Source organism: Maniola hyperantus, chromosome 1 (assembly GCF_902806685.2).
Source record: "Maniola hyperantus chromosome 1, iAphHyp1.2, whole genome shotgun sequence".
Lineage (NCBI taxonomy): Eukaryota > Metazoa > Arthropoda > Insecta > Lepidoptera > Nymphalidae > Maniola > Maniola hyperantus.
The window spans coordinates 3,657,972-3,684,400 of NC_048536.1; the positions used below are offsets into that span (position 1 = coordinate 3,657,972).

Below are 26,429 nucleotides of genomic sequence, written 5' to 3' on the forward strand. Positions count from 1 at the left end.
GAAATTTCCAAAAATCATTTCTTAGTAGGCACCTAACGGTATAAAAGGAACCTTCTGACAAAATTTCAAGTTTCTACCCGCAGCGGTTTAGGCGGCCCGTTGACAGATCAGTCAGTCAGAACAAGTCTTTTTATATTTATAGATCACCATAATTATGGAAAGGGTGTGATGAACTCATAACATAATTTGAAAAAGAAATACTCCTTAGAATAATAACGCCGAAATACGCAAATTATCTCTTATCCTATGCTACAAAACTGCAACTTCATAATATTATGTGAATCAACCCCTAAGGACCACTTTAAGAATTGCAACGGATATGCAAAATAATGTTGAAAACATTGTTATTTCCCTTGAGGAGTTTCTTTACTACTTCGTAAGAAGTAGGAAAGTTGAGTAAACATTCTCATACTAAATAATAAAGAAGTACTTAATTGTACTATAAGACTCAATAATAAATAAGACGAGAGGGCTAGTCAACCAGAGTAAACATACTTTAGAAGCATCGTATATTAAAAGACAGCGTATCAGGTTTCAGGGTGTAGAGACAGCAAAACAGTTTTAATTTTCTTCTATAAGTCCTAAAAATCAATTCTGGTACTTTAATCTACATATTACATACACGTGGTAATATTTATTATCCCTTTACCTTGAAAAAAATATTGTTATAATTATAATTAAACAGATACCTACTTCTGACTGACTGACTGATCTATCCATGCACAACTCAAACTACTGGACGGATCGGGCTGTAATTTGGCATAAAGATAGTTAATATGACGTAGGCCTCCACTAAGAAAGGATTATTGAAATTTCAACCCCTAAGGAGGTGAAATAGGAGTTTCAAATTTGTGTCGCCACGCGGACGAAGTCGCGAGCATAAGCTACTTACAACTAAAACGTATCCTCCCTTCTTACTGACGCGGACGGTAGAAAATCTATTCTAGAGTTATCTACCCTAGGTACTCTAGCTACTAGCTTCCCAATCTTTTTACCCGACTACGGCAAAACCAAAAGGTTATGACTTATTTTATATATTATAAAAATTTAGGTTTCGTAAATTTGTGCCTTCAAAATGTGGTCGATAGATTAACTTGAAACAACATTTTACACAAAAAACTTTTATACAATATTTCCATTTTTATATTAGAGTGTTTTTCTTTGCTTTTATTCCAAACTGTTGCCACGGGAACGGGAATTATTGACCTCCCTATCTATTAATTAATATCTGACTGAGCAACAGTAAAAGCGTGGCCGGTTTAGCTAGTTGAAAACGAAAATAAAAAAAAGTTTTGCTATCTGTACACATATTGAGAAAAATTCAATATCAGAGAGCTTTGAGAGTAGTCATCCTTTTGATATCAAAGTAGGGGTGATTTGTTTTGCTACGGGTAATGCAAGTAATGAACTATTTGTTTCTCTTACTATTGTAATAAGTAGTAGCACTTATAATATTCTATTAATATCCCACGATTGACTTTCTTATTTCAGTGAGAGATAAATGAAGTTTGAGCTGCTCACTTTAGTTCAATAGCTCAACGCGACGGTTCGAACGCTTCTAGCTACAGTGCCGTTGCACTATTGTCGTACCTATTTTAACTCAAGCTCTACGCTCATATTCATATTAAATACTAATATTATAAAGAGGTAAAGTCTGTAAGTTTGTTTGTAGGAAGTAATCTCTGGTACTACTAAACCGATTTTGAAATTCTGTCACCACTAGAAAGCTACATTATTTTTGAGTAACATAGGCTATATTTTTTTTATTAGAGATTCTTACGAAAATTCTTATACCCGTGCGAAGCCGAGGCATTACCTACTTTATGTTAGAAAAGTTTCACATAATATTTGCCAATACACACATGATACAGAATTATCTATTAATCTAAGTATTTTATGAAACAAACTAGCAGTTGCCCGAGACTTCGTCCGCGTAAAATTTCTGGTTTCTCATGAGATCAGAAATTTTCCCGCTGCAAAAGGCCTCACTTGGCTACCCACTCAGTCTCACCTTAGGGCACGGAACCCAGAATACCTAAATGCCAATTTTCATGTCTCTAACTTCAAAAACATGGGACTTTCATACAACCTTTCAACCCCCATTTCACCCCCTTAGTGGGGGAATTTAGTTAGATCCTTTCTTATCTGATACCAACCTCCTAGAAAGAGCCTACGTTTCAAATTTCAAGTAAAAAGAACAATAATTAAAACTTTTCCCCCCTATTTTACCACCCTTAACCCCTTAATTGAATTTCCCAAATTGACTTATACAAATTTTTATTATTGTAAGCTAATAACCTAAATGTCGATTTTCATGTCTCTAACTTCAAAAACATACTTAGTTCCTGAGATTTCGTGATTAGTCAGTCAGTCAGTCAGTCAGTGAGTGAGTGAGTGAGTGGTATTTCGCTTTTATATATTTAGATGTCGTATCCCTATTCCTATCAATGTTGTCGTAATGAAAAGTAAGAATGTAGGTATCTACCAAGGTAAAGTACCTAGTACCTAATAACTTCATATTGTCTCGACTTACGTTACCTACCGGCTAAACCGCAGAACATAATATTATTGTGTAACTGAAACTGACTATGAGAAGGTGTTGGGACTATTGATCATAAGATTACATAATTTCTTTACAGACTTTAACCGACTTCTATTCTAACATAGAGATATACCTATAGGCGTTAGTACTATTTTAATATTCTGTGCTATAGGCAACCATTTTTACTCATGACTTGCAAAATGCGACAATTCAGAATTTCAATTACCTACTACAGTCATATAAAATCATTAAAACGATTTATTACCTAATCACCAAATCTCAATTGTCTAAATATAGGAATAGGTGAAAAATATTATAAAAGGAAGTCGCGGGCCTGAGCTAGTAAATTATAAAAGCGCGTGAATTTCCATCGAATCCAGCTTTTTGATTTGATAAACCCACTTCAATTTGCATTAAAACAACACGAGCTTTTTAAAGTACCTACAATTAAATAAAGTGGATTATTAATAATAATTGAATTTCATCACACATAAATATATAATCACACATAATATACTCACATACCTACTATAATCACATAATACACATAATATAATCACAATATAAAATGGCTCTCAACCATGCTTTAAAAAGAAAAACATAATGAAGCAAGGTCATAAAGGCTACCTAGGTATGCAAACGTTAGACTTTAGAATTTATTTATATCATTATGATTCAACCTACTGCCAACCCACTACTGAGCACGGGTCGCCTCTCAGAATGAGAAGGATTAAGACATAGTTTACCACGCTGGCCCAGAACGAATTGGCAGACTCCACACACCTTTGAGAACATTGTAGAGAATTCCCAGCCGTTAAAGCAAGTGATATTCACTCTGAAGTCCTAAAAATTAGAGATGAGTGCCCGGGAACAAAACCCTGATCTCCCGATTAAAAGGCCCACGTCTTAATAACCACTAACCTATGAACGCTCATTATTTACATAAAACTATAAAAACAGAACTGTGAATACATTATTACAGACATCAGCAAATAGCAATAAAACGCCTTCCGTGAAAACACATATCGATATTCAAAATGTTTCCGAATATACTAAAAATGCCACTATAAAAATAACTCAGCTTTTTAAAAGTTTTGTATTTTAGTCGATGTCGACATAGCATGGTACCTAAACGTTAAATCACTGTACCAGGTCTCTTTCTCCGATAGTTCCTTCCTTCTTTGCAGAAAATCGTGGTCCTGGCGAGATCCTATCCTCGAACGGATTATTTTTACTAGCTTCTGTTGGTGTCCAATGCACGTCTAGACTTTCTTAGCTGGTCAAAACACCTAGTTAATGATCTCTCTCTTTCATCCTCAGTGACGATAATTGGCCGGTTTCTTCCTCTCTCTCTCTCTGTATCATATTCCTCATTGCTGAGGGTCGTGACCCCTTTCCATTTTTCATATAATTGCAAGAGTTTCTTGGGATACAATACTGCGGTGGATTCCCAGATCTTTTTTGCCAGTGTGATTGTGGTCAAGCGTTTGCCTATAATGAATAAAAAAAATAAAAAAAATATACTTGAGCCAACTGGAAATACAATCCGGGATAAGCTTGCAGGAGCTTGCAAAGTCAGTAACCACAGTGCTGTGCCAAAAAATCAACGTAATTTATTTAACAAATTCGTTCATTGGCCTGAGAGCCAAAAAACTTGGTTTGATTAAGATTTTCTTTTACGCTTTATAAGCAGTGCCAAAATAGCATATTGGGCATATTATAACAAAAATATCAGTGTTAGCTCAAATTATAAATTAGGATTGTAGAAAGAACACTGCTATAAAGTCCTGAAAATGCTAAAAAGAAATGTAGCATGTATTTTCAACTTTTCATCCTTGCCGAATTTTCAATGACAAGTTTTAAGTAGGTAGATACGAGTTAGGTATACGAAACGACTGCCATGTGTTTCCTAATAATTCCCACTATTTACAATTTTACGATAACCTCCAAAATTTTATCACTATTTTTTTTAAATTCAGATACAAGTTAGCCCTTGACTGCAATATCACCTGGTGGTAAGTGATGATGCAGTCTAAGATGGAAACGGGATTACGAAGGGGTATGGCAGTTTTTTTATTAAACCCGCACCCCTTTGGCTTCTACACGGCATCGTATCGGAACGCTAAATCGCTTGACGCATGGTTTTGCCGGTAGCCGGAAAATCACCAGAAATCCGGTCACCGACTTAAATCAACGTTGCAACAAGTGCAATCGACAGATAAACCCGCCACCACCACTTAGCAAGACTGTCTCATCAGATAAAGGGTATTGTAGGTACGTATGTCCTATAAATTAAAAATTTGCAAGCCGTTTGTAAGGAATCCAAGTCACAATAGTCGCTTCATACGAGTATAACCTCTATTCCCGTGACACGGTTCCGTTTCTGATTGCAAACGTAATTATTGCAACTCATGCGGAAACCTTACTGCACGAGAATAATCGATATCATTCACATCAACCGTTTTGTCCCTTTTTTACCCTTTTAGATGCTCTTTTCCCCTCTTTTTGTGCCACCAAAACAATGCTTATAGCAACCCTGGTCCTGATATAACTGTTTTTATGAATATTGTTTTTTATTCCCTGTGGCCTTATAACGACCCTATCCGATATGACTGTTTTTAATTTTTCATTAATCTTTATTTTACAAACTAAGTAGGACTTAAACTCAAAACCGTGACGTGACTTTGCAAAAAACAATACCAGCTGATTTCGCATCGCAAAGAGTCTTGCAGCTCGAACCAACCTTTTTCGCCAAAACACAAATTGTTTCCGAAGCTCAAAAGGCCCCAGACAAAGTAGTCAGTTTTGTATTTTAAAAAATACTATGTTTCCTATTAATAGTCCCATTCTTTTAATGCTAAGGAAAATTCTACAACAACTGACTTTATTCAAAAATTACTTTTAATTAAATTACTACTGAATATGATATAGTTACTTAGGTCATTATATCTCCATATATTTTGCAGAGACGTATTGAAATTCAAACGTTTTGAATGAGCATTAAACCGCACAGTGCACCGCTTTGCGGTCAATTTGTCCTTGTTTTGACGCCATTCACTCTAACGAGACCCCGACCAAATTCTAGTCTTTTTTTATGACTCGATTATCTATCCTTGGCAAGATAATTTCTTAGGAAACTTAGGTCTACTTGAAAGATTTTCTAGTGCCAATACCCTGAGTTTACATCGCATAGAGTTGATGTAAACGCATTCGGGACAAGCTATACTGAACTTTAAAAGACCCTACAAGCATTGGACTGATTGATTTCTGATGTATTTGATTATAACTATGTGCATTCGAACTCATCGATCCAGTGATATAATTGTGCATATAAATAAATTGTCAGACAAAAATAAAAATTATAATTTTACATTTTTTTAGTGTATGGCGAAATACTTAAAAACTTAAATGATCAGAGCAAATAAATAAAAATAAAGTACCTGCAAAGAAACAGATTTTAAACCATAAAATATAAGGTTTTTACAAAACGAATAGGTACGTAGGTACTACCAATTAAAATACCTCATAATTCCTAGTTTGTGTAACATTCAAAGCAGTATTCCATATTTGGTTACTTTACCCTAATAGCCCATGCAAGATAAACCTCGAAACTAGACAGCTAGGTACTGGTTTCTCATTTAAGAGCCTCTTTACCCTGAAGGAAGGCCTTTAGACGCAAACAAAAGGATCGCTTTAACTTAAAGTACCAGGTGATTATAGAACTTTTAATAAAACCATTATATTCGTAGTCATTCATAGATCTCACATTGCATTTAATGGATCAATGGCTCTGCAACGCTTTGTGCAAGTATTATACAATGAGGATCACCTCGGAAGTACTTTCTGAATTACTCCCCATTTTCAATATAGCATTTGTGACCTTATTTCTTAAAAAGTAGGGTAAGTTTTCCTTTAATTTTATTGTCCGTACATAGAGCTAAAGATCAGTTCTCTGATTGCATCTTGAACTCTTGAAGATACGCATACCTAGACAAATTTAGATCTTATGGGTTTACGAATAGGGTTGCAACTTATAGTTCTTTTGGTAAATAAAGTAGAAAAGCAGTAATACTGCCGATGGTTCATAACGACATGAATAAGAACACAGCCATTATATCTTTATTATTTCTGAAAGTGGATGGAGAAACAATAAACATTGGTCTGAATACAGCTCCGCTCATATTGTGTGCAGCAAGAACTACGAATGATTCATAATAATTGTTAGATGAAAACACCCCATTAATCAATAATCACATAATGGTAATACTTGTGGTGGGTTCCCAAATCCTTCCGCATACAACTCGACTAGATTTCGGCTCTCAGGTTTTACAGTTATGCTCAGAATATGTTAGTGATGTGATACGGGGCCACCTGATCCCGAGGAAGATCCTAATCTGATCAATAATCGCACTTGAAATCCTAAATTGATTTAGATCTGGAAAAGTCCTCCTGCTCTCGCATACCTCTAACTTCTAAGTTTTACTTTCAGATTGTATGAGAATCAGGCCAATTATTGTACCCAGAGTACCTTATAGTACCTACCTTTTAGGGTAATAGTCCCAAATGGGCAAATCACCGCATCCAATCTTAAACGGACATACTATTCTATTACTACCTTTTATAGAGATGTGATACTTCAACCTTCATCCCGCATAATGGTATCGATCAAATCACAAGACTGGCAGCTTAGAGAACCGGATTCAGCCATCTAGACTTTCCAAGTACCTGCAGGTCAAACTTAAAGTCCATTGAAAGCAATCAAGTGGTCGGATGAAGATCGATTTAATTTCCATTACATTTACGTATCTACACAATAATTAACTTAAACAATCTATAGATACTAATATTTAATGTCTATCTGTGTTTTTGAGTAAGCTAGTAAAATTTTACCACACATTCCGAAAATAACCTGTCGTCGAAATGAATCCCGATTTTGGTGGGATTTTGACACAGGCAGTTGCATTACAAAATCTTAGCTTCATGAAAATAAACCCGCAATGTTTATCGTGCAAAACTTGGGTCAATACCCTCCCTACGTTCGTTGACCTCTAGCGTCAGTCAGATGTTTTATTTGCAATTTATCGTAAACTTTTACAAAATCATAGCATTTTTTTTTTAATTTTTTTGTGGTATCATATCAGTAGGTAATCATCAGTACTATCACCTGTCTTCGTTTTTGCCAGCGTTCTGATTACATCCTGTATGAATTTTTTGATTGCAATAAATTATCCATATCAGATAATTTCATACGACTACAACACTTAACTATTTATATCAGACGACATGATTTATGCTGCTCAATAAATCTTTGCTGCTGTCGCGTGCCGCAGTGCATCTCGCTCGTTACAACATGTTATCATTGGAATCGTACCTACTCTTAATATCACAGCTCGTTTAGAATAAGTGATGCATTTTTATTAATTACATCTCAAGTACCTACCTAGTTACTTCAACTCATCATCCATAACAAAATTTAATGCCACAAGGAACAAAATGGTGCTATAATCCGTTGACAAACTTGACGACCTCCTTGGCGCAGTGGTAAGCGCTGTTGTCTTATTAGTGAGAGATCCCGGGTTCGATTCCCGGCAGGAGTTTCCAATTTTATAATTTCTAAATTTCTGGTCTTGTTGGGAGGCTTGTATCTTCTTAACTTGTATCTTCATAATAAAAAAAAATGCAAATCATCAAGATTAGGAAAGTCGCATAGGTATTTGGGGCACGTGCTAACACGAGTGGTACGAAATCCTGCAACTCAAACTCATCATAATGGGAAAAGTTGCCGGAAGAAGAGGCGTCGCGTCATAGAAAAAAGTTCTGGCTGCGCAACATCCGTACACCAAATCGTACCTGCTCAAATTTTACCTACTATATAATTCAAAGTCCTGATTGACTGACTGACTGACATATATACCAACGCACAGCCTAAACCGCTGGTCCTAAAGACATGAAATTTGGAGGTTCTATTCTTTGTAAAGAGTAGGTATCCAATAAGAAAGGATTTTTCGAAATTCCACCCCCAAGTGGGTTAAATGGGGGATGGAAGTTTGTATGAAACTCGGTCATTTTTCAAGTTATTTGCATGAAAATTGGTATTTGGGTTTACGGTCACAAATGAAGAAATACGTGTATCAGGATTTTTGGAAAATTCGCCCATAAGGTATGAAAGTTTGTATGGGAAAGTGTTAATTATGGATATTATAATGAACTTGAAATTTAGAAAGTAGGTTTTTTCTTGAGGTTAGGTGTCAGCTAAGAAACGACTATGAGGAAATCCCCCCCCCCCCTAAAGGGGTGAAATGGGGGTTGAATGGTTATATGTGTTATTCGGTGCTGTTCAGAGTGCGCGTCCTGATGTTATAGTGTTTGTTTCTAAAAAAAAATGCCATTTGTATCCTGTAGGCCACGCGGGCAGAAGCTAGTCAAATTATATAGTTCGTACCTGTGTGTGTACCGTACCTGATTGCAATTTTCCAATAACTGCAAACTTTTCGTTTTAATGAACCTGGAAAATGTTTGGAAAACTAAAATAACTTGTAGAAATGTTCGTACTACCTACTGCCCTACATTGAACAAGTATATAAAGTTCGGCCTATAATAACTCTACCAACGAGCTCAACAGATACTTACATTAATAAAACTTCTCTTAAAACTCACTCTTTTACCTACATAAAATATTAATTTTTACTAGCTGAGGCCCGCAACTTCATCCGCGTATATTTAGGTCTTTAAAAATCCCGTAGGAACTCTATGGTTTTCCATTCCCCAGGTCTTTAACTATACCCATGCAAAAAATCAAGTCGATCCGTTGCTCTGTTGCGACATGATTGAAGGACAAACAAACTCACTTTCGCATTTAAAATATGGTTAGTGATATGGGTAGTGATAGCCTTGTACTTTATCAAATGGCGTTCCAAATATAGTGTATGCCAGAAATAACAATTAGGTAGGCATGTTCTGTTGAAACACTTACAGTTGGCCAATAAAAGCAGGTAGGAAGTAGGCGAGTGTTGATGTTTTACGTACAGTGTTCGTTTACGTAAGCTTACGTCATTCGTCCATTCCACACATTCTGTCGGGAACGTAAATATCCCTGTTTGTGTATCCAAAAACGAGTCGCTTTTGCTTACGGATACGTAACTACTGATTTTTTTTTTTTTAAAGAATATTAGCCATGTTAAATGACTAATATTCCCCTTTCTTCTTCAACTAAGCGTCAGGCTTGTGCTAGGAGTAGGTACGACAATAGTGCAACGGGCGGGGTTTGAACCGTCGACCTTTCGGTTTTCAGTCCACTCCTTTACCGATTGAGCTATTGAGGCTCTAAATTTGAATTGAATTGGTCACACCCGGTCCTCAGCCTTCCTCATCCAGCCACTTCCCGCCAGCCTCTTTATATCGTCGGTCCATCGTGCTGGAGGGCGTCCCACACTACGCTTGCTTAAACGCGGTCAAGGACTTTCCGGCTCCAACGGCCATCGCCTCTACGACAGGCATGACCTGCCCACTGCCACTTCAGCTTGCTAATAGTTTGGGATATGTCAGTGACCTTGGTTGAATTGGTTTAGTGGTGTACAATGTCTAATATTTTACGGCTAAGCCAAAACACGAAAGTTAGAATGTCAAGGAAACTGTCTGATATTCTGATTTTAAGAGCTAAGTATACTCATATCTAGCGATATTTTGATTTCATAATTTACCAGCTTATGCTTGCTACTTCGTCCACGTGGACTACACACATTTCAAACCCCTATTATATCCTCTAAGGGGTTGAATTTTCAAAAAATCCTTTCTTTGCGAATGTCTACGGTCATAATAGCTATCTGCCAAATTTCAGTCCGATCTATCGTCCAGTAGTTTGAGCTGTGCGTTGATAGATCAGTCAGTCAGTCAGCTTTTCGTTTTATATATTTAGATATAAAAAGACATACTGACTGACAGGCATATCACTGAGTCTAGAAACTTAAAGTTTTCTCGGCGTATCTAGGTGTACTGGTTTTATAAAAACACCCACTTTAAAAACTATATAAAACTTTACTTGTTTCTAGTAAGAGTAAACTAAAATATTTATAGAAGTCATTAAAAGCTGCTAGCATCTACACGACGCGTCACAAGGGATATCAAACTACATTCCGTGATAAATGTCAACATTGAATCGAAAGTATCAGTGAGAATTTTCGCAATTTTCAATTAAAATTTTTAACAAAAATACTTAACTTATAATTTATTTCGTCTAGACCAAGTTGTACATCATATTATAGAACCATGACTCTATCACCGGTTCAGATCGGACTCTACAATCTGTCTTCGATATTCAAATGGATGTTATCCTAGTCGGAAGTTATCATACAAATCTTTGTAATGTGCTATAAACAATATAAATATTGGATCAAAACTATGTACACGTTGTTAGGCATATCATAACATATTGCATGCTAATAGCCAGAATTTGGCTGTACCTTTTTGTTTTTGTAATATCGCTACTGTTTACCCATATTAGCAATAAAGGAATTTGAATTGAATTGAATTGAAACAACCTGTATACCAACGGATCCGAGCGAAAAAGGAATATGATATCCCAATCGTACGAGTAGGTATTATTTAATAACAATCTTTGGAATGCTTTCTACTCACAGTGTACTCGTACCTTCAAGGAAGGGCGTAGTAGAATTCAACTAATAATATTGCTATAATAAATTATCGCTGGAGACAACAAGAGCTAAGTATAAATTTATGAAAAACTAGCTGATGTCTGCTACTTCATCCACGTGGGTTTAGAAAAATCCCGTGGGAACTCTTTGATTTTTTAAGATACAAGTAGTCTATGTCACTCTCATGGCTCTATGCAAAAATCACGTCGATCCGTTGCCCCGTTGCAACGAGATTGATGGACAAACTAACAAGCAAACAAACTTTGGCATTTATAATAGACTAGTTTATGCTCGCGACTTCGTCCGCGTGGACTACATAAATTCCAAACCCCCATTTAACCCACTTAGGGGTGGAATTTCGAAAAATCATTTCTTAGTGGATACCTGCTCTTTACAAAGAACATGCCCACCAAATTTTGTCTACTCTGTGCTCTAGGACTAGCGGTTTAAGCTGTGCGTTGATATATAAGTTGGTCAGTCAGTCAGTCAGTCAGGAGTTTGAATTTTATGTAAACACTAGCTTATGCTTGCGACTTCGTCCGCGTGGACTACAAAAAATTTCAAACCCCTATTTCACCCCCTTAGAGGTTGAATTTTCAAAAATCCTTTCTTAGCGGATGCCTACGTCATAAAAGCTATCTGCATGTCAAATTTCAGCCCGATCCGTCCCGTAGTTTGAGCTGTGCGTTGATAGATCAGTCAGTCAGTCAGTCAGTCAGTCACCTTTACCTTTTATATATTTAGATAAAATATGGGTAGTGATTCTGGTACGCCTTACAAATTAATCATGTTGAAACCCTGTAGATACCTATAGTCACAGATATGTCCTAGCGGTTTTTCCGAGCGAAAAGTGTAGATGTGCTGTACCCATTAATTATTTTTGTCATGTACATTGTACATAACATTGCGAGTGGCATAAGCCATTGAAATGAAAGGGTCCATAAAATATTATGACGCTGTGGAACAGGGAAAGCGATTGGATGGAAATTTATATTTTTATGGTGTATAAAATATGAACGCAATAACCTAATGGCAAAGGGTAAAGGTAAAGATGTTAGTAAGTTATAAATATTAAATACATTTCTATTTGTACGAGAGCTTTAAGAATGGTCAAGTGAATCTACTAGACTGTGAAATATCCTTTCTACCGAGCCGTATACACTGAGAGCCTGGTGTACCTACCTTCTGATTGTCTCCTTCCAAAAGTGCTTCTTCTCAATCGTTCACTCTTGACTGAGTGGTCGTGGCTATGAATTCTTCACTGCTGCTTGTGCGATCTCCCTCCAGCGACTTCTGTTGTTGGCATTATGTGAACACACGTATTTTCAAAAGTAATTTCTTTCAAAAAGGAGAACATTTCCTTATCTCCCGGAAGAAATTTCGTAATTTTCCGATTGATAGGTAATCGGAGCGAAAGTTTTCCCTTTTGAAAGGAAACGCTTTTGTAAGGAGGCAATCAGAAGGATTTCTGTTAGTATATAAGCTTAATAATAGGTAGGTAAATTTGGAATCCACGGACTCTCTTGCCAAAGGAGCTCCGGTAGGCTGTTTAGGCATGGCTCTCTTAACGATACAATTAAAAGAGCTCTTGCCACCATAAATATTCCTGCGCTCATTGAGCCGGCAGGGATTAGTCGGGATGATGGCAAGAGACCTGATGGATTGACGCTGGTTCCCTGGGAACGGGGACGGGCGCTAATGTGGGACGCAACTTGCGTTGACACATTGGCCCCGTGTCATATCAGGAAGACAGCATCAAGACCGGGAGCCGCAGCAGAAACAGCTGAAAACGGCAAGCGGCGCAAGTATGCCTCTCTTATAGAGAGTTACATTTTTGTGCCGTTTGCCGTGGAGACCCTGGGGCCATGGAGTCTTAGTGCTAAAAATTTTTTACGAGACATTTCACCGCGATTAATAGCCTCAACTGGTGACAGAAGGGCTGGCTCATTTTTTGCGCAACGGATCAGCCTGGCTGTCCAGCGCGGAAATGCAGCCAGTATTCTTGGCACCATTCCACGCGGTCATGATTTATATAGTAATTAGATAAGGCTAGCTTTAAGTTTTATTGTATTAAAAAAAAAAAGGTAGGTAAATAATAAGGATATTTAACCTGTTCTACATAGAAAGTGGTACTGGATGATAAGGATTCACGATAGGGTCAAATGGGGAATTTACTTATCTTCTAAACTGCCTTAGGTCTAGGATTCGACTGCCACCCTACAGGCAAGCGATTTAGCGTTCCTGAACGATGGTAGGTTTACCTACCTAAGTGGAAACCACAGATATCCTGGTTGAAACTAATTAGAGGTATGGTATATATATATATATATATATATATATATATATATATATAATAGGTACTGCAACACTTCTCCCAAGCTAGCCAGCTTCCATCTTAAACTGCATCTTCACTCACCACCAGATTAGGTTTTTTTTTATTCATTATAGGTAAACGCTTGACCACAATCACACACCTGATGGAAAGTGATGATGTGGCCTAAGATGGGACGCGTTTACCTAGAAGATGCCCATTCACTCTTGTTTCAAAGATACCCGGGTTGTAATTGTTAGGAAACACAGATCGTGGAACAGTATTCCAAACCTGAGGGTGAGATCTATAGAGCGCACTCTGACTTAACTTAGACTTAAGACAGAGTTAAAACGAGACAGAACTATATCTCTCACATAAACCTGTCTCGTTTTAACTCAAACTTAAGCCTGAGCAAAGTCAAAGTGCCGCTCTATAGATATTGTAATGATGCTAATTCTTTCTTCGTAAATATAGCCAAAGAACTTGCTGACAAAATTAGTCAAAGTTCAGCAACTACAACTTTTAGAACAGTCCCGACCTCTGTTAATTGTTTGTCTTCATTTGTATTAGATCAAACAGACACTGAGGAAGTTATTTCTGTTATTAAATCGTTGAAATCTAACGCTGCCACTGGTTGGGATGGGATTCCTCCAATAATATTAAAAAGATACTCACAAATTTTGGCCCCTATTCTATGTTACATATTTAATCAAAGTTTTGCTTTAGGTCTGTTTCCAACAGCCTTTAAAAAGGCAATTATAATTCCAATTTTCAAAAGTGGTGATGAAAAATCTATAAATAATTACCGGCCGATTGCGATACTTACGGCACTGTCAAAAATCCTAGAACGTTTGGTTTGCACAAGACTAGTCCATTACCTTGAGCACTACAACTTGATTTCCACCCAACAATTCGGGTTCAGAAAAAATAAAAGTACAAACGATGCTGTTCTCGAACTCACAAATAACGTTATTAGCCATCTAAATAATCGTGACAAAGTTCTAACCATATTCTTGGACCTTGCGAAGGCCTTTGACACAGTTCCCATTCCTACTCTCTTAGTCAAGTTAGAAGGAATGGGTATTCGTGGTAATCAATTGAAATTCTTCCGTAGCTACCTTACTGGGCGAACACAAACGACAAAAATCGATAATAACTTGAGTAATGAGCTACCAGTTTCTTATGGCGTCCCGCAAGGTAGCATACTTGGCCCGACTCTCTTTCTTGTCTTTATCAACGACCTCTGCAACCTTCAAATTCCAAATGCCCAAATAGTCTCCTTCGCCGATGACACAGCAGTTACCTTTCATGCTAAATCTTGGACTGGACTTGAAAAAGCCGCTCAACTTGGTTTCAACACTGTCCACGACTGGCTACTTTCTCATTTTTTAACTCTCAACGTTACCAAAACCAAATTTATGACCTACTCAATACGTTCTAATACACAGCCTACAACTCCTTTAACCATCAAAGTTCACTCTTGCTCCAATAGGCTAAATGCCAACTGTCATTGTGACTCCATAGCTTCTACTGATAAAATTAAATATCTCGGTATTGTTCTGGATCAAAAATTAAACTTTAAAGACCACGTCGACTTACTCACTAGCAGGGTGCGAAAATTAATTTTTATTTTCAAAAATCTACGAAGCATTGCAAATTCTACTGTGATCCGTAATGTGTATTATGCTCTTTGCCAATCAATAATTCTATACTGCATCACATGTTGGGGTGGCACTGCTAAAACTATTTTAAAGCCCCTTGAAATTGCTCAGCGGGCTATACTAAAGGTGGCAACTTTTCGGCCTATCCTCTTTCCTACTACGTTATTGTATAAGGATTGTGGCGTCCTTAGTGTCAGAAAGCTTTTTATTTTAAATATAATTATACACCAGCACAAAAATACTCCATACAGATATATTGAAAAGCGGCGTCAAGATAAGATCTGCACCTTACGTGCGCCTAAATTAGCCTTTACAAAGCGATTCTACTACTATCTTGGCCCATTTCTATATAATAAGATTAATGCAGAATTACCCATCTTTAAGTTGCCGCTTACTCAGTGTAAAAAGAAAGTTATATCCTTTTTGTTGAATAAATCTTATGACGAAACAGAAGATTTCTTACAATCTATCAGTACATCTACTATATTCTCAATAAATAATAATAACTAAAGTGAATAGAAATAAATATAATTTATTTATTTTTTATTTATTTATTATTTTAATTTACTTACACAACATTACTTAATATACACATAACCCACCCCTACACATTTACACTTACTCACACACACACACACACACACACACACACACACACACACACACACACACACACACCCCACACACACACACACACACACACACACACACACACACACACAAACACACACACACAAACACACACACACACACCCATAGATTTCCTTTGCAACAATCTAGGTTCATACGTTTATTTAAATGTAAAACGTTATAGATTAACAACTTTCTACAAAAAATTTATTTATTTATTACTTTTTAGATAACCGAGGGAGAGGGCTGGCTATCCTTAACACAGATCTAAAAATCTAGCTAGGATAGCCAGTTCTTGATCTTGTAACATTCATAATATTAAGCACTAATTGTTCAAGATCAAACCCATGTATGTGTGTAACTATATCAGCCATGGTCGCAGTCAACAGCTAACTTGTCATCGAACAAAAACAGACCACTCAATTTCGAAGTATCATAAAGCCTTTCAATTATTCGCCCTCTGTTTGTACGGGAGATGAAAAGATTAGAGAACAATCAGCGGGATTGTCGACGAGGCAAATATTTGCGACTGCCAACGATAACCTAAATGTTCCACTAGATGCGGCGTTTTATGAAGCACTACTAGCTGATGCCCGCGACTTCGTACGCGTGGATATAGTTTTTTAAAAATCCCGTGGGAACTCTTTGATTTTCCAGGATAAAAAGTAGCCTATGTCCTTTCCCGGGATGCAAGCTATATCTGTACCAAATTTCGTGAAAATCGGTTGCACGGATGGGCCGTGAAAGGCTAGCAGACAGACAGACAGACACACTTTCGCATTTATAATATTAGTATGGATTTAGGTATATAATTTTTTAACATAAAAAATATTTTCCAGCATAAATTACCCTATTTTTAAGTTAAAAAATTGAGAAATATCTGTCGTTTACGCAATGTGACGTCATTATTCTCTTTTCGTACAGCGTGACGTTAATAATTAATTATGTTAAAAATAAATAAAAATCATGACTTTTTTCTCTTTAATAATGAGTTCTAGCCCCATAAACTACCACTATACAAAAAATCACATCATTATATTACTACAGTCCAAGACCCTATTATGTTCACCGACACCGATGTTTGGGGCATGTCGTTACTATGAAGCGCCGCATCTATGGAACATTTACTTCACTGACGACTGCCAAGCTCGAGGCAACGCAAATGAAACAGTAATGATTATTAGATACTATTTTTGGCTTCGGATTTTATCCTTGTATATTTCAGTGAAGCAATTCAGTCAGTAGAGCCGTCACGTCATACACAAGATAATGGAAGTGGATGACGGATGATCATAATATTTTGGACAGTGTAGTAAGTATTATTATACAATCCAAAATAATTTCTACTCTAATAGCAGAGCCTCATATAAAATCTATTCTAGGTATATAGCACCTGTCGATTGCGTACTATAGTTACTGGAGAGTAGGGGAGCTATGCTAAAAAATAAATACAATTGGGTATTTTACTACTTTTGAATTTGATAAATATAATAACTTTATTATAAACTAGGAAAAAAATAATGACGTACGCTGAAAAAAATATTAAAATCCAACAAAGATTTACAAAGTTACAGGCATTTCAATTTTAGAGTGGGAGGGTCTTCTAAGTTCTATCCCTTTCTCGCAAAACGAAAATTTGTATGAAACCGCACGAAGCTACTATGGCATTTGTCAAAATGACGTCATAATTCTATATCGCTATCTCTGTCTACTCAGAAATATTTAAATGCTTATTCACTCTTGACTTAAAGTTAGGTAGGTACCCATATTAAAAGTGGAGGAGAAAGGGCGTTCCATATCCTACCGGTTCGAATTAGAAACGAGGAAGCAAATCGTTTTGTACTGCGAACGTGTCCGTGGAATTTCGACTACGTACGGGTGCCGACGTTGATATAATAGTAGAAAGGTGAAGGAGGAACCAGGTCAAAAAGTTCTTGGGCACACTCTCCGAATCCGAAATACATGCTCTAGACTCTAGAATACCGATAGACACTTACTTTGAGCTGATGTTCCAAACTTTGAAGTTTAGAACGGACCAGTTTCATGAATTAACTAGCTTATGCCCGCGAGTTCGTCCGCGTGGAGTAAACAAAATTTAATCCCCTATTTTACACCCTTAGGGTTGATCTTTCACAATGAGATTTTAACATAAAATATGTTAAAATCTCATATAACATAATATACTGCTGATTGCAAAAATATTAACTACAAAACTTCAAACTTCTAACTTGAAAACTGACTGACTTTCATACAAACTTCAAAACCCTATTTTACCCCTTTAGGGGTTGAATTTTGAAAAATTCTTTCTTAGCGGATGCCTACGTCATAATAGAATCTATCTGCATGCCGAATTTCAGCGCGATCCGTCCAGTAGTTTGAGCTGTGCGTTGATAGATCAGTCAGTCAGTCAGTCAGTCAGTCAGTCAGTCACCTTTTCCTTTTATATATATAGATTAAGACGATGATGAGTTTAAAGATGACGAAAAACAAAAAGTGTGATCTAACGCTAGTTTTATAGCATTCAATACCCAAATGCAAGAGGTCATCCTATTGTATACGTGCTAGGAATAGCTATCGATGTCCTTTCATTGCATATCGTATAAGGACAATGTCCCGTGGGAACCGGACCAGGAAATCGACGCACAATGGCCAGACTATTGAAGGCATTGAACAGATTATGTCAATGGTCTGTGCATAATCGTATAAAACGTACTGCATGTCTGTGAAAAGTCTGTATATCTCTGAATGTAGATAGAATCTCTGGTGCCACTCTTAGCACGTCAGTTGTTATTTGATTTCGCAATTATTGTGACTGCCAGAATTTATAGCATTCTCATCATTATCATCAACCGATAGACGTCCACTGCTGGACATAGGTCTCTTGTAGGGACTTCCCTACAAGTCCCTACAAGCGACCTATGTCTAGCATTGGACGTCTATCGGTTGTTGATGATGATGATGAGGATGACATATTTATTTGCATACCTAAGCGACCTGCCCCGGCTTCGCACGGGTACTTGAAAATAAAATATAGCCTGTGTCACTCAGGAAGAAATTAGCTTTCTATTGATGAAAGAATTTTCAAAATCAATTCAGTAGGTAGTTCCAGAGATTACTTCCTGCAAACTTTACAAACTTTACCTCTTTATAATATTAGTTTAGTGTACCTTCTGTATTTACTTTCTATACTTCTTTCAACTTGAGATTTTTATGTATGTTTTCTCTATAACCTCACGTGGTATCGTGGTCTACGTCCCAATTAGAAATTATTTTCCGAAATTCATCCAAGCGAAGACGAGGCGCGTAATGTAGTTATTACTAAGCAATCATGGCCCTCAAATTAGTGTATAACATTTTTAACTAGCCAACACTATCATAAAGCGATCTTCAGTAATAACAACGGTTTACTGTCGAATTAGGAGATCGACTCGAATGGAACTCAATTAGCCTCATTCTGTACGGAACCGACGTAGTGTTGGCATTTGGAAATATGTAGTCTTAGGGACCACCATAAAATATTTTAGTCTCTAAACAAATTAATTGAAATAGCTCGGCAAGGAAAAATACTACCTAAACCCTCGCTAACAATGAAAGCCTTTATAATGAGTCCATAACATTCGAAGTTTTTTTTAATACAAGTTGACTGCAATCTCACCTGATAGTAGGTACCTAAATGATGACGCAATCTAAGATGGAAGCAGGCAAACTTGGGAGGGGTATAAAGGGATACAAAATTGATCCTTCATTGACAAGATATAATTTCGCGAAATAAATCCAGATAAGTGAACTTCTGTGAACTAAACCTAGCTGCATTTCGTAAAGTAGGTATTACTTCTGAAAAGTCTGATACTAATGGTAATGCACTGAGAAATTATAATTTTGAAAACAGTGTAGGTAACCATTCTAAATACTAAAACGCTAAAACAGTGTAACCAGTGGAAAATAGTGTATATAAATAAATAAATAAATAAAATAAATAAAATGTTTTTATTTCGACCAACAAGGATCATATTGGTGTTAGTAATTACACGAAACTTAAACCTATTTGTTAGTAAAAAATCTATAACTATTTAAATTAGGACAGGATCGATTTGCCAGCACGTGAATCATACAACAGTGATTCAAGTACTGGCAGTCGATCCTATCAGAAAATACCTTCAGGAGGCCGTTGGGGCTGGACCGGACTCTACGCAACAGGGATGTGCACCGCGCCCGCATAGTAGTATAAAAACAGTCTACATGCGCCTCGGCGAACATCCCTGATGCGCTGCAGAATCTGGGCAGCCCCATCAGCATCCTGAATGCATTATTATATTGTACACGCAGGGCATTGTACTGCTTTTGTGTGTAATCGATCCACAGGCTGCTCGTGTAGAAGGAGGTGCAATATGCTCTGAAAAGAGTGATTTTGACGGCTACAGAACAACGAGCAAACCTGCGGACGATCATGTTCACCCTAACAGACAACGCCCTGCGTTCTCTCTCTATAATATACATAGACCTTTAGAATGAGAGTTCTGCTTTGTAGAGCGTTGCCTTTGTCATACCTATGTGACGTTGTGTCTGTCTCAACGACAGAGACAACGCTCTACAATACCGCTATCACTTTTTTAAAGGTCGATGTACAATTATGTTCTGCCGCGTACTGTAGGTACCTTGAAACCTACGTGCCTTGAAGTTTTGATGAATACAATCATAAGTATCTTTATTTTTATTTTTCAGAAAAAATAATATTGGCTACGTTACGACCGATTATATTATGACTGAAGTTCAACTAATTCGATCAATAAATCAATAAATCAGCCTGATAGCGTCCACGGCTGGACATAGGCCTTCCTAAGAGCAAGCGACACACACGATCCTCCGCCTTCCTCATCCACGTCATGTCCCGCTTCCCGCTACCTTCTTAAGGTCGTCAGTCCAGCGGGTTGGAGGTCGTCCTACACTGCGCTTGCTGATACGTGGTCCTCACTCCAGAACATGTCTACCCCATCAGCCATTGGTCCTTCGGCAGACGTGACCTGCCCACTGCCACTTCATCTGGCTAATTCGTTGAGCTATGTCAGTCACTCTAGTTCTCCTCCTCAACTAATTGTGACATTGTAATTTTTCCTTATGAAAAATTGCATTAAGCTCTTGGTGTATAATGTTAAACTGTGTTAACCGTTACAAAAATGCTCGGGAACCTCACGGACCCATAATTGGATGTCATGCAGCATGCTCGCGCAACTGTTTCGGGAAGTTCTATAATCGATTGATTATACATTATTATTGGACTTGTAGCTATGTTGATAGGTACCTAAGGGCCATAGCAGACACGATGCCTTTAGCATCAGCGATCAGCGATTTACTTGCGTTTCGGAAGCTCAATGATACAATCTCCAGTCGCAGCGATCAAGTCGATTTAGGTTTTTAAAAACACCCGTGGGAACTCTTTGATTTTCCGTGATAAAAAGTCCTCCCGTCTATGTATGATGTAAGCTAACTCTGTACCAAATTTCATCAGATTCGGTTGAACTGTTGGGCCGTGAAAAGCTAGCAGACAGGTAGACTAGATAGTCAGTCAGACAGACACGTTCGAATTTATAATATTACTTAGTATGGATAATATGTAAGTATGGATTTCTATATTATAGCGATCGAACGAAGAAAGTCGTCCAAATGCGATGCAGCATCGGTGCAGTCGCAAGATTATATTTTATCGCTTCATGACTGCTTTGGCCACAGATAAGAGAACTTGAACTTCTCTAATCTGTGGCTATGGCTCTAAAATCATCATCAAAATATAATTATGTAATGAAGATGATAATAAGCTACAATAAAATTCCGGAGCTCTACCACGGGTTAGTAAAAATATTGTAACAGTTTTCTTTAAACGATAAATAACAGCATAAATCTATGGCATAAATGCAATAAAATTGACAACAAAAGATCCTGATTATCATCAATCAATGGTATGTAGTATTGGTCCCCCAATCACAATTAATGAAGACAGCATTCCTGAAATAGAAGTCGTTATGGCTTTCGATTAATTAATGTCGAGCCTCTGAATTAATTACTTTAACCACTTGAAGTTTTCGATTTATACTCAGCTTGTTGTTACTGAATTTTTGTGCTCGAGATTATTTTTTGTAAAACTTAGTAAAAATCTTTGAATATTAAACGATTTTAATAATCGAACACACGTTTTAGCAATTTTTTCATAGCTTTCATACAATTTTCCTAAACTCTTGAATATCGTTTGTATTGAATGTAGAAGAATTTTAAGCCATTTCCAAAACTCTTCTACCTATATTCTCATACCATAAACTACCTGTGGTCCTACCACAGAACACAAACTCACCTGTAACTCAGCGGCGCTCGCAAGTTCATAGCCGAAGCCTTGGTTACGGGCTTCTTCCGCTTATCACCTTCACGCCAGCTCGCGTAACTACGCGCAAACGTCTCAACACCACACCCTTCACTCGCGTTTACAAAATCCACTGACATATCCACACTATCAAAAGTATCATTAAAACTTATAGTATCATTCACTGTGAAATCAGTTAAATTTGATATTAAAGTTGCGTTTACATTATAGGTAGAGTTATCACTGTTCTCGAAAATGGAATGGTTTGTCAGTTCGTAAACACCGTTGTGTTTAGGACTAGAATACACGTAAACTTGATTGAGTTCAGAATCGTTCTCAGTGCTTATCATACTGGCGTGAGTTGGAGTGTCGTTCGAGATGCGGTGGTAGTCTTCTGCGGAGATGTACCACGCGTCTAGAACTGCTATGTGCGTGTCTAGTTCTCGACAGGTTAGGCGGAACTCGTAGTCGTGACATCGCTGCTCTTCCACGATTTCTGAAAGAAAGAGAGAACTAAGTTATTTTTAGGGGTCCGTACCTCAAAAGGAAAAGAGGAACTCTTATAGGATCACTTCGTTGTCTGCCTGTCTGTCTATCTATCTGTCTGTCTAGCGTGTCTGTCAAGAAACCTACAGGGTTACTCTACATACTCCTTCCGGGTTAAAAAGTACCTAGTCTATGTGGTAAATTAAGGTGTAAGCTACCTATCCCCATTCCAAATTTCAGCCAAATCAGTTCAGTAACTGTGCCGTGAAGGAGACAAGAGTAACAAAATCCAAACATCCAAAAAAATTCTACGAATATTGGGAACGCCAATATTGACCGGACTATAATATAATTTATACGCCGTGAAATAAGCTTTACACATCTTAAACTATTAATTGCCTACTATAAAATGGATAGCTCGAATTAGCAGATACATTAAAAGAAATATGATATACCTAATCTCAAATAAATTTTACAACTGTATAGGTACCTATATCTACCAGACACCTTACACGGTCATCAAAAACACATAAACGCATACCATATGGTCAATTTATTCCATTGTACCGAATACAATCTATTAACCTTCCCGCAGGTTAATTTAATGTCACTATTCAATAAAACGAATGCATTTTTAAATAGAATTTTAAACTTTAAGTTATACTTTTTAGGTTGAAAATCATTTGTACATCTATTAATAATAGCACTTATATTGAGATATGTTGTGGCCGTATGGTAATAATTAAATGCGGCAACGGTGAAAGATGTTTATTGAGAGCCGGCTTATGATCTACTCTCGCTTATGGACTAACAATAACAATAAATAAATCTTACATACTATTGTTTTAAATCTTATTGCTTAACTACCTAACCTACATAATTTTGCATCACCTCTCTTTCAATCCGATGTGCAGGCAACCTACTTTGATATATTGAGGAGTTGCATTTTTATGTTACAGCTAATATGAACATGCTACGTTTAAACTGTCAATTCGTACATATTACAACTCCCCTGAAAATGTATGCGGTTACCCCTCCCCTTAAAAGAAAAAAAATGTTAGACGCTACATCGAATCAGAAGAAAAGATGATGACAATCACAAAAATAAAATCTAATGCTAAATAAAATTAAATTATGTAAGGAAACATTTTTTTTAGTTACTTCCTGTGCTTAAAGTGCAATTTATCTTATCTCTTACTTCGTATGGGCATACTTTTAACCTTACTTATATAAATATAAAAATCGTAATCTATTAAGTGCACAGTCAAGGATTTAACTTTTACAAAAGTTTCGAAAAATCTCATCATAATAAAATAGTCTCAAAATAGCATCATAGGTATTAGATATGTATAAGTTGAGGTATCGATTTCACAAATCGACTTCAAAAGATTCTTTGACCTATCAAATCGTCGTCATCATAAGTATACAGCTGTCGTATAGCATCGTCGTAAGACGGTAAATATAAGGTTTCTATTCTAAAACCCATAATAATACCTATTATTAAGTAAACATCTCAGGTATTCATATTTCCTGGACCGTCAAAATAAACCTCTCCTAGTCTTCATCTTCCTTTCAAGTTACTTCTTCACATAATACAAATAAATAAACAAATCAACAAACGCGGCGCGTACTCTCCTAATTAATATTTAACATAACATGCTTGCAAGCATTTTTCATAAGACTTATAGTCTTCATCAAACTTATTTCTTTCAATAAGTATTTCAACTTTTCATAAAAAATTCTAGGTCTTTCACTAACACCAGCGCGGTAGATAATGATCAAGAGTCTAGACAAATATAGTTGAATGAGGAGGTACTAAATATGCGCAAAACATCGCGTTCAAATATATAAATAACAATCATCTTCCTACGTCAGTATGTCTCAATCCCAAAATAAATATTGTATATTTTATACCTAGCACTTCTACAGCCGAAGGGTGATCAAGCCTTTGGTTTGCAGAGTCCTAATTTGTCAAAGCCGGGTATAGTCTTATATCGTCAAAACTTGCACGAAACTAGACGAAAAACGTCTGTAGGGAAAAATTTCTCCTTATTTCATATTCATATCCTTGTATTTGCAAATTGCATCTCGAGCAAAACCATTGTCTCGTATAACAATACAAAATGTTCGGGTACGCGTGTGTCGTTGACCACGCGATGACACCGTTATAATTCTCTGAATTATTATATTTCGATTTTAACACCAAATATTTACGAAAGAATTAAGGACCTATTCATTTATTAATTATCTATTATTATTTTAAACTATACTACACACTATATAAAATCTTACAAATAAAGCACGAATGGAACTTATTAGTAGATAGTGGAGCAAGTATTATTTGTTATTAAAAAACCAATATTCACCTAACCTACGTACAAAATTAAATTATTTATCCAAAAAAAAATTACAATACCTACACATTCTACCTATTTGCCCATTACGAGAGATAAATTGCACTTACTTTAACTGTTAGCGACGCATTTTATCAAACAATTTCGTGACCGCCGTGTAGTCGCCGTCGTCGTCAGGACTGGTTTTGGTCATCAGGTCCGGAGGTCTGGAGCCTGCGCCTCTTCTTTACTGCATCTTAGTGGGCCGGGAAAACCCTGGACTCCTCGAACTGGGCCGGGAATACCCTGGACACCTCCTAGTTGTGGCCGGGATAACCCTGGACGCACGATGATGCTGGGCCGATCAATGAAGCTTGAGATTGTCTTCTGTTCATAAGCGATTCATTTTTGAACTTATTTCTTGATGTTAGTGTTTCTTGATTTTTAATACAGGACGTGGAATTATTTTCTTCTTTTTGTTTTAATTGAGTCTTGAATCTTGATATTCTTTAGAAAATTGTGTAGTCTTCTTCTTGATCGGTGCCCAGCCGGTGCACGCACTTAGATTAGGCATGCACCGACTGGCAGGGTCGCCATGAGATATGTTGTGGCCGTATGGTAATAATTAAATGCGGCAACGGTGAAAGATGTTTATTGAGAGCCGGCTTATGATCTACTCTCGCTTATGGACTAACAATAACAATAAATAAATCTTACATACTATTGTTTTAAATCTTATTGCTTAACTACCTAACCTACATAATTTTGCATCACCTCTCTTTCAATCCGATGTGCAGGCAACCTACTTTGATATATTGAGGAGTTGCATTTTTATGTTACAGCTAATATGAACATGCTACGTTTAAACTGTCAATTCGTACATATTACAATATTGTACAGGGTTGCCACCTAAATTATTACAACCATTTGAAGAGAAATCTAAATATATAAAAGGAAAAGGTGACTGACTGACTGACTGATCAATCAACGCACAGATCAAACTACTGAACGGATCGGGCTGAAATTTGGCATGTAGATAGCTTTTATGACGTAGGCATCCGCTAAGAAAGGATTTTTTAAAAATTCAACCCCTAAGGGGGTGAAATAGGGGTTTGAAATTTGTGTAGTCCACGCGGACGAAGTCGCGAGCATAAGCTAGTCACATATGTAACAAAGTGGCATTCTCAGGTAAATGTAGTTGCAGATACCTACAAAAGTTTCCTAAGGCGATGTAAGTACCTACATTATTTTCTGCCATGTACTGTACTTTCTTTCTGTACTACTGTACTTTCTGTAGCGGGATTGATATTATGCATTTCAAAGTTTGTTATAAAACTATAAAAAACACTATAAAAGTCGATTGATAAAGATGTTTGTGTGTTTAAAGATTTTACTAGCAATAAAAATAAATTTACGTCGTCGTAGCAAGCGGCCGGCATTGCCCATCTCTCCATTTCTTTTACTGC

General features: G+C 36.9%; 1 protein-coding gene across 2 annotated transcripts in view; it reads right to left on the bottom strand.

Annotated features, from left to right (window-relative positions):
* Positions 1-26,429, bottom strand: part of LOC117990800 (uncharacterized) — a 117,153-nt gene that overhangs the window by 73,586 nt on the left and 17,138 nt on the right. For both annotated transcript variants that reach the window (XM_069500768.1, XM_069500776.1), the window contains exon 2: positions 22,139-22,640. In XM_069500768.1, the coding sequence (XP_069356869.1) occupies positions 22,139-22,640 (502 nt within the window). The remainder of the gene's footprint in view (positions 1-22,138; positions 22,641-26,429) is intronic.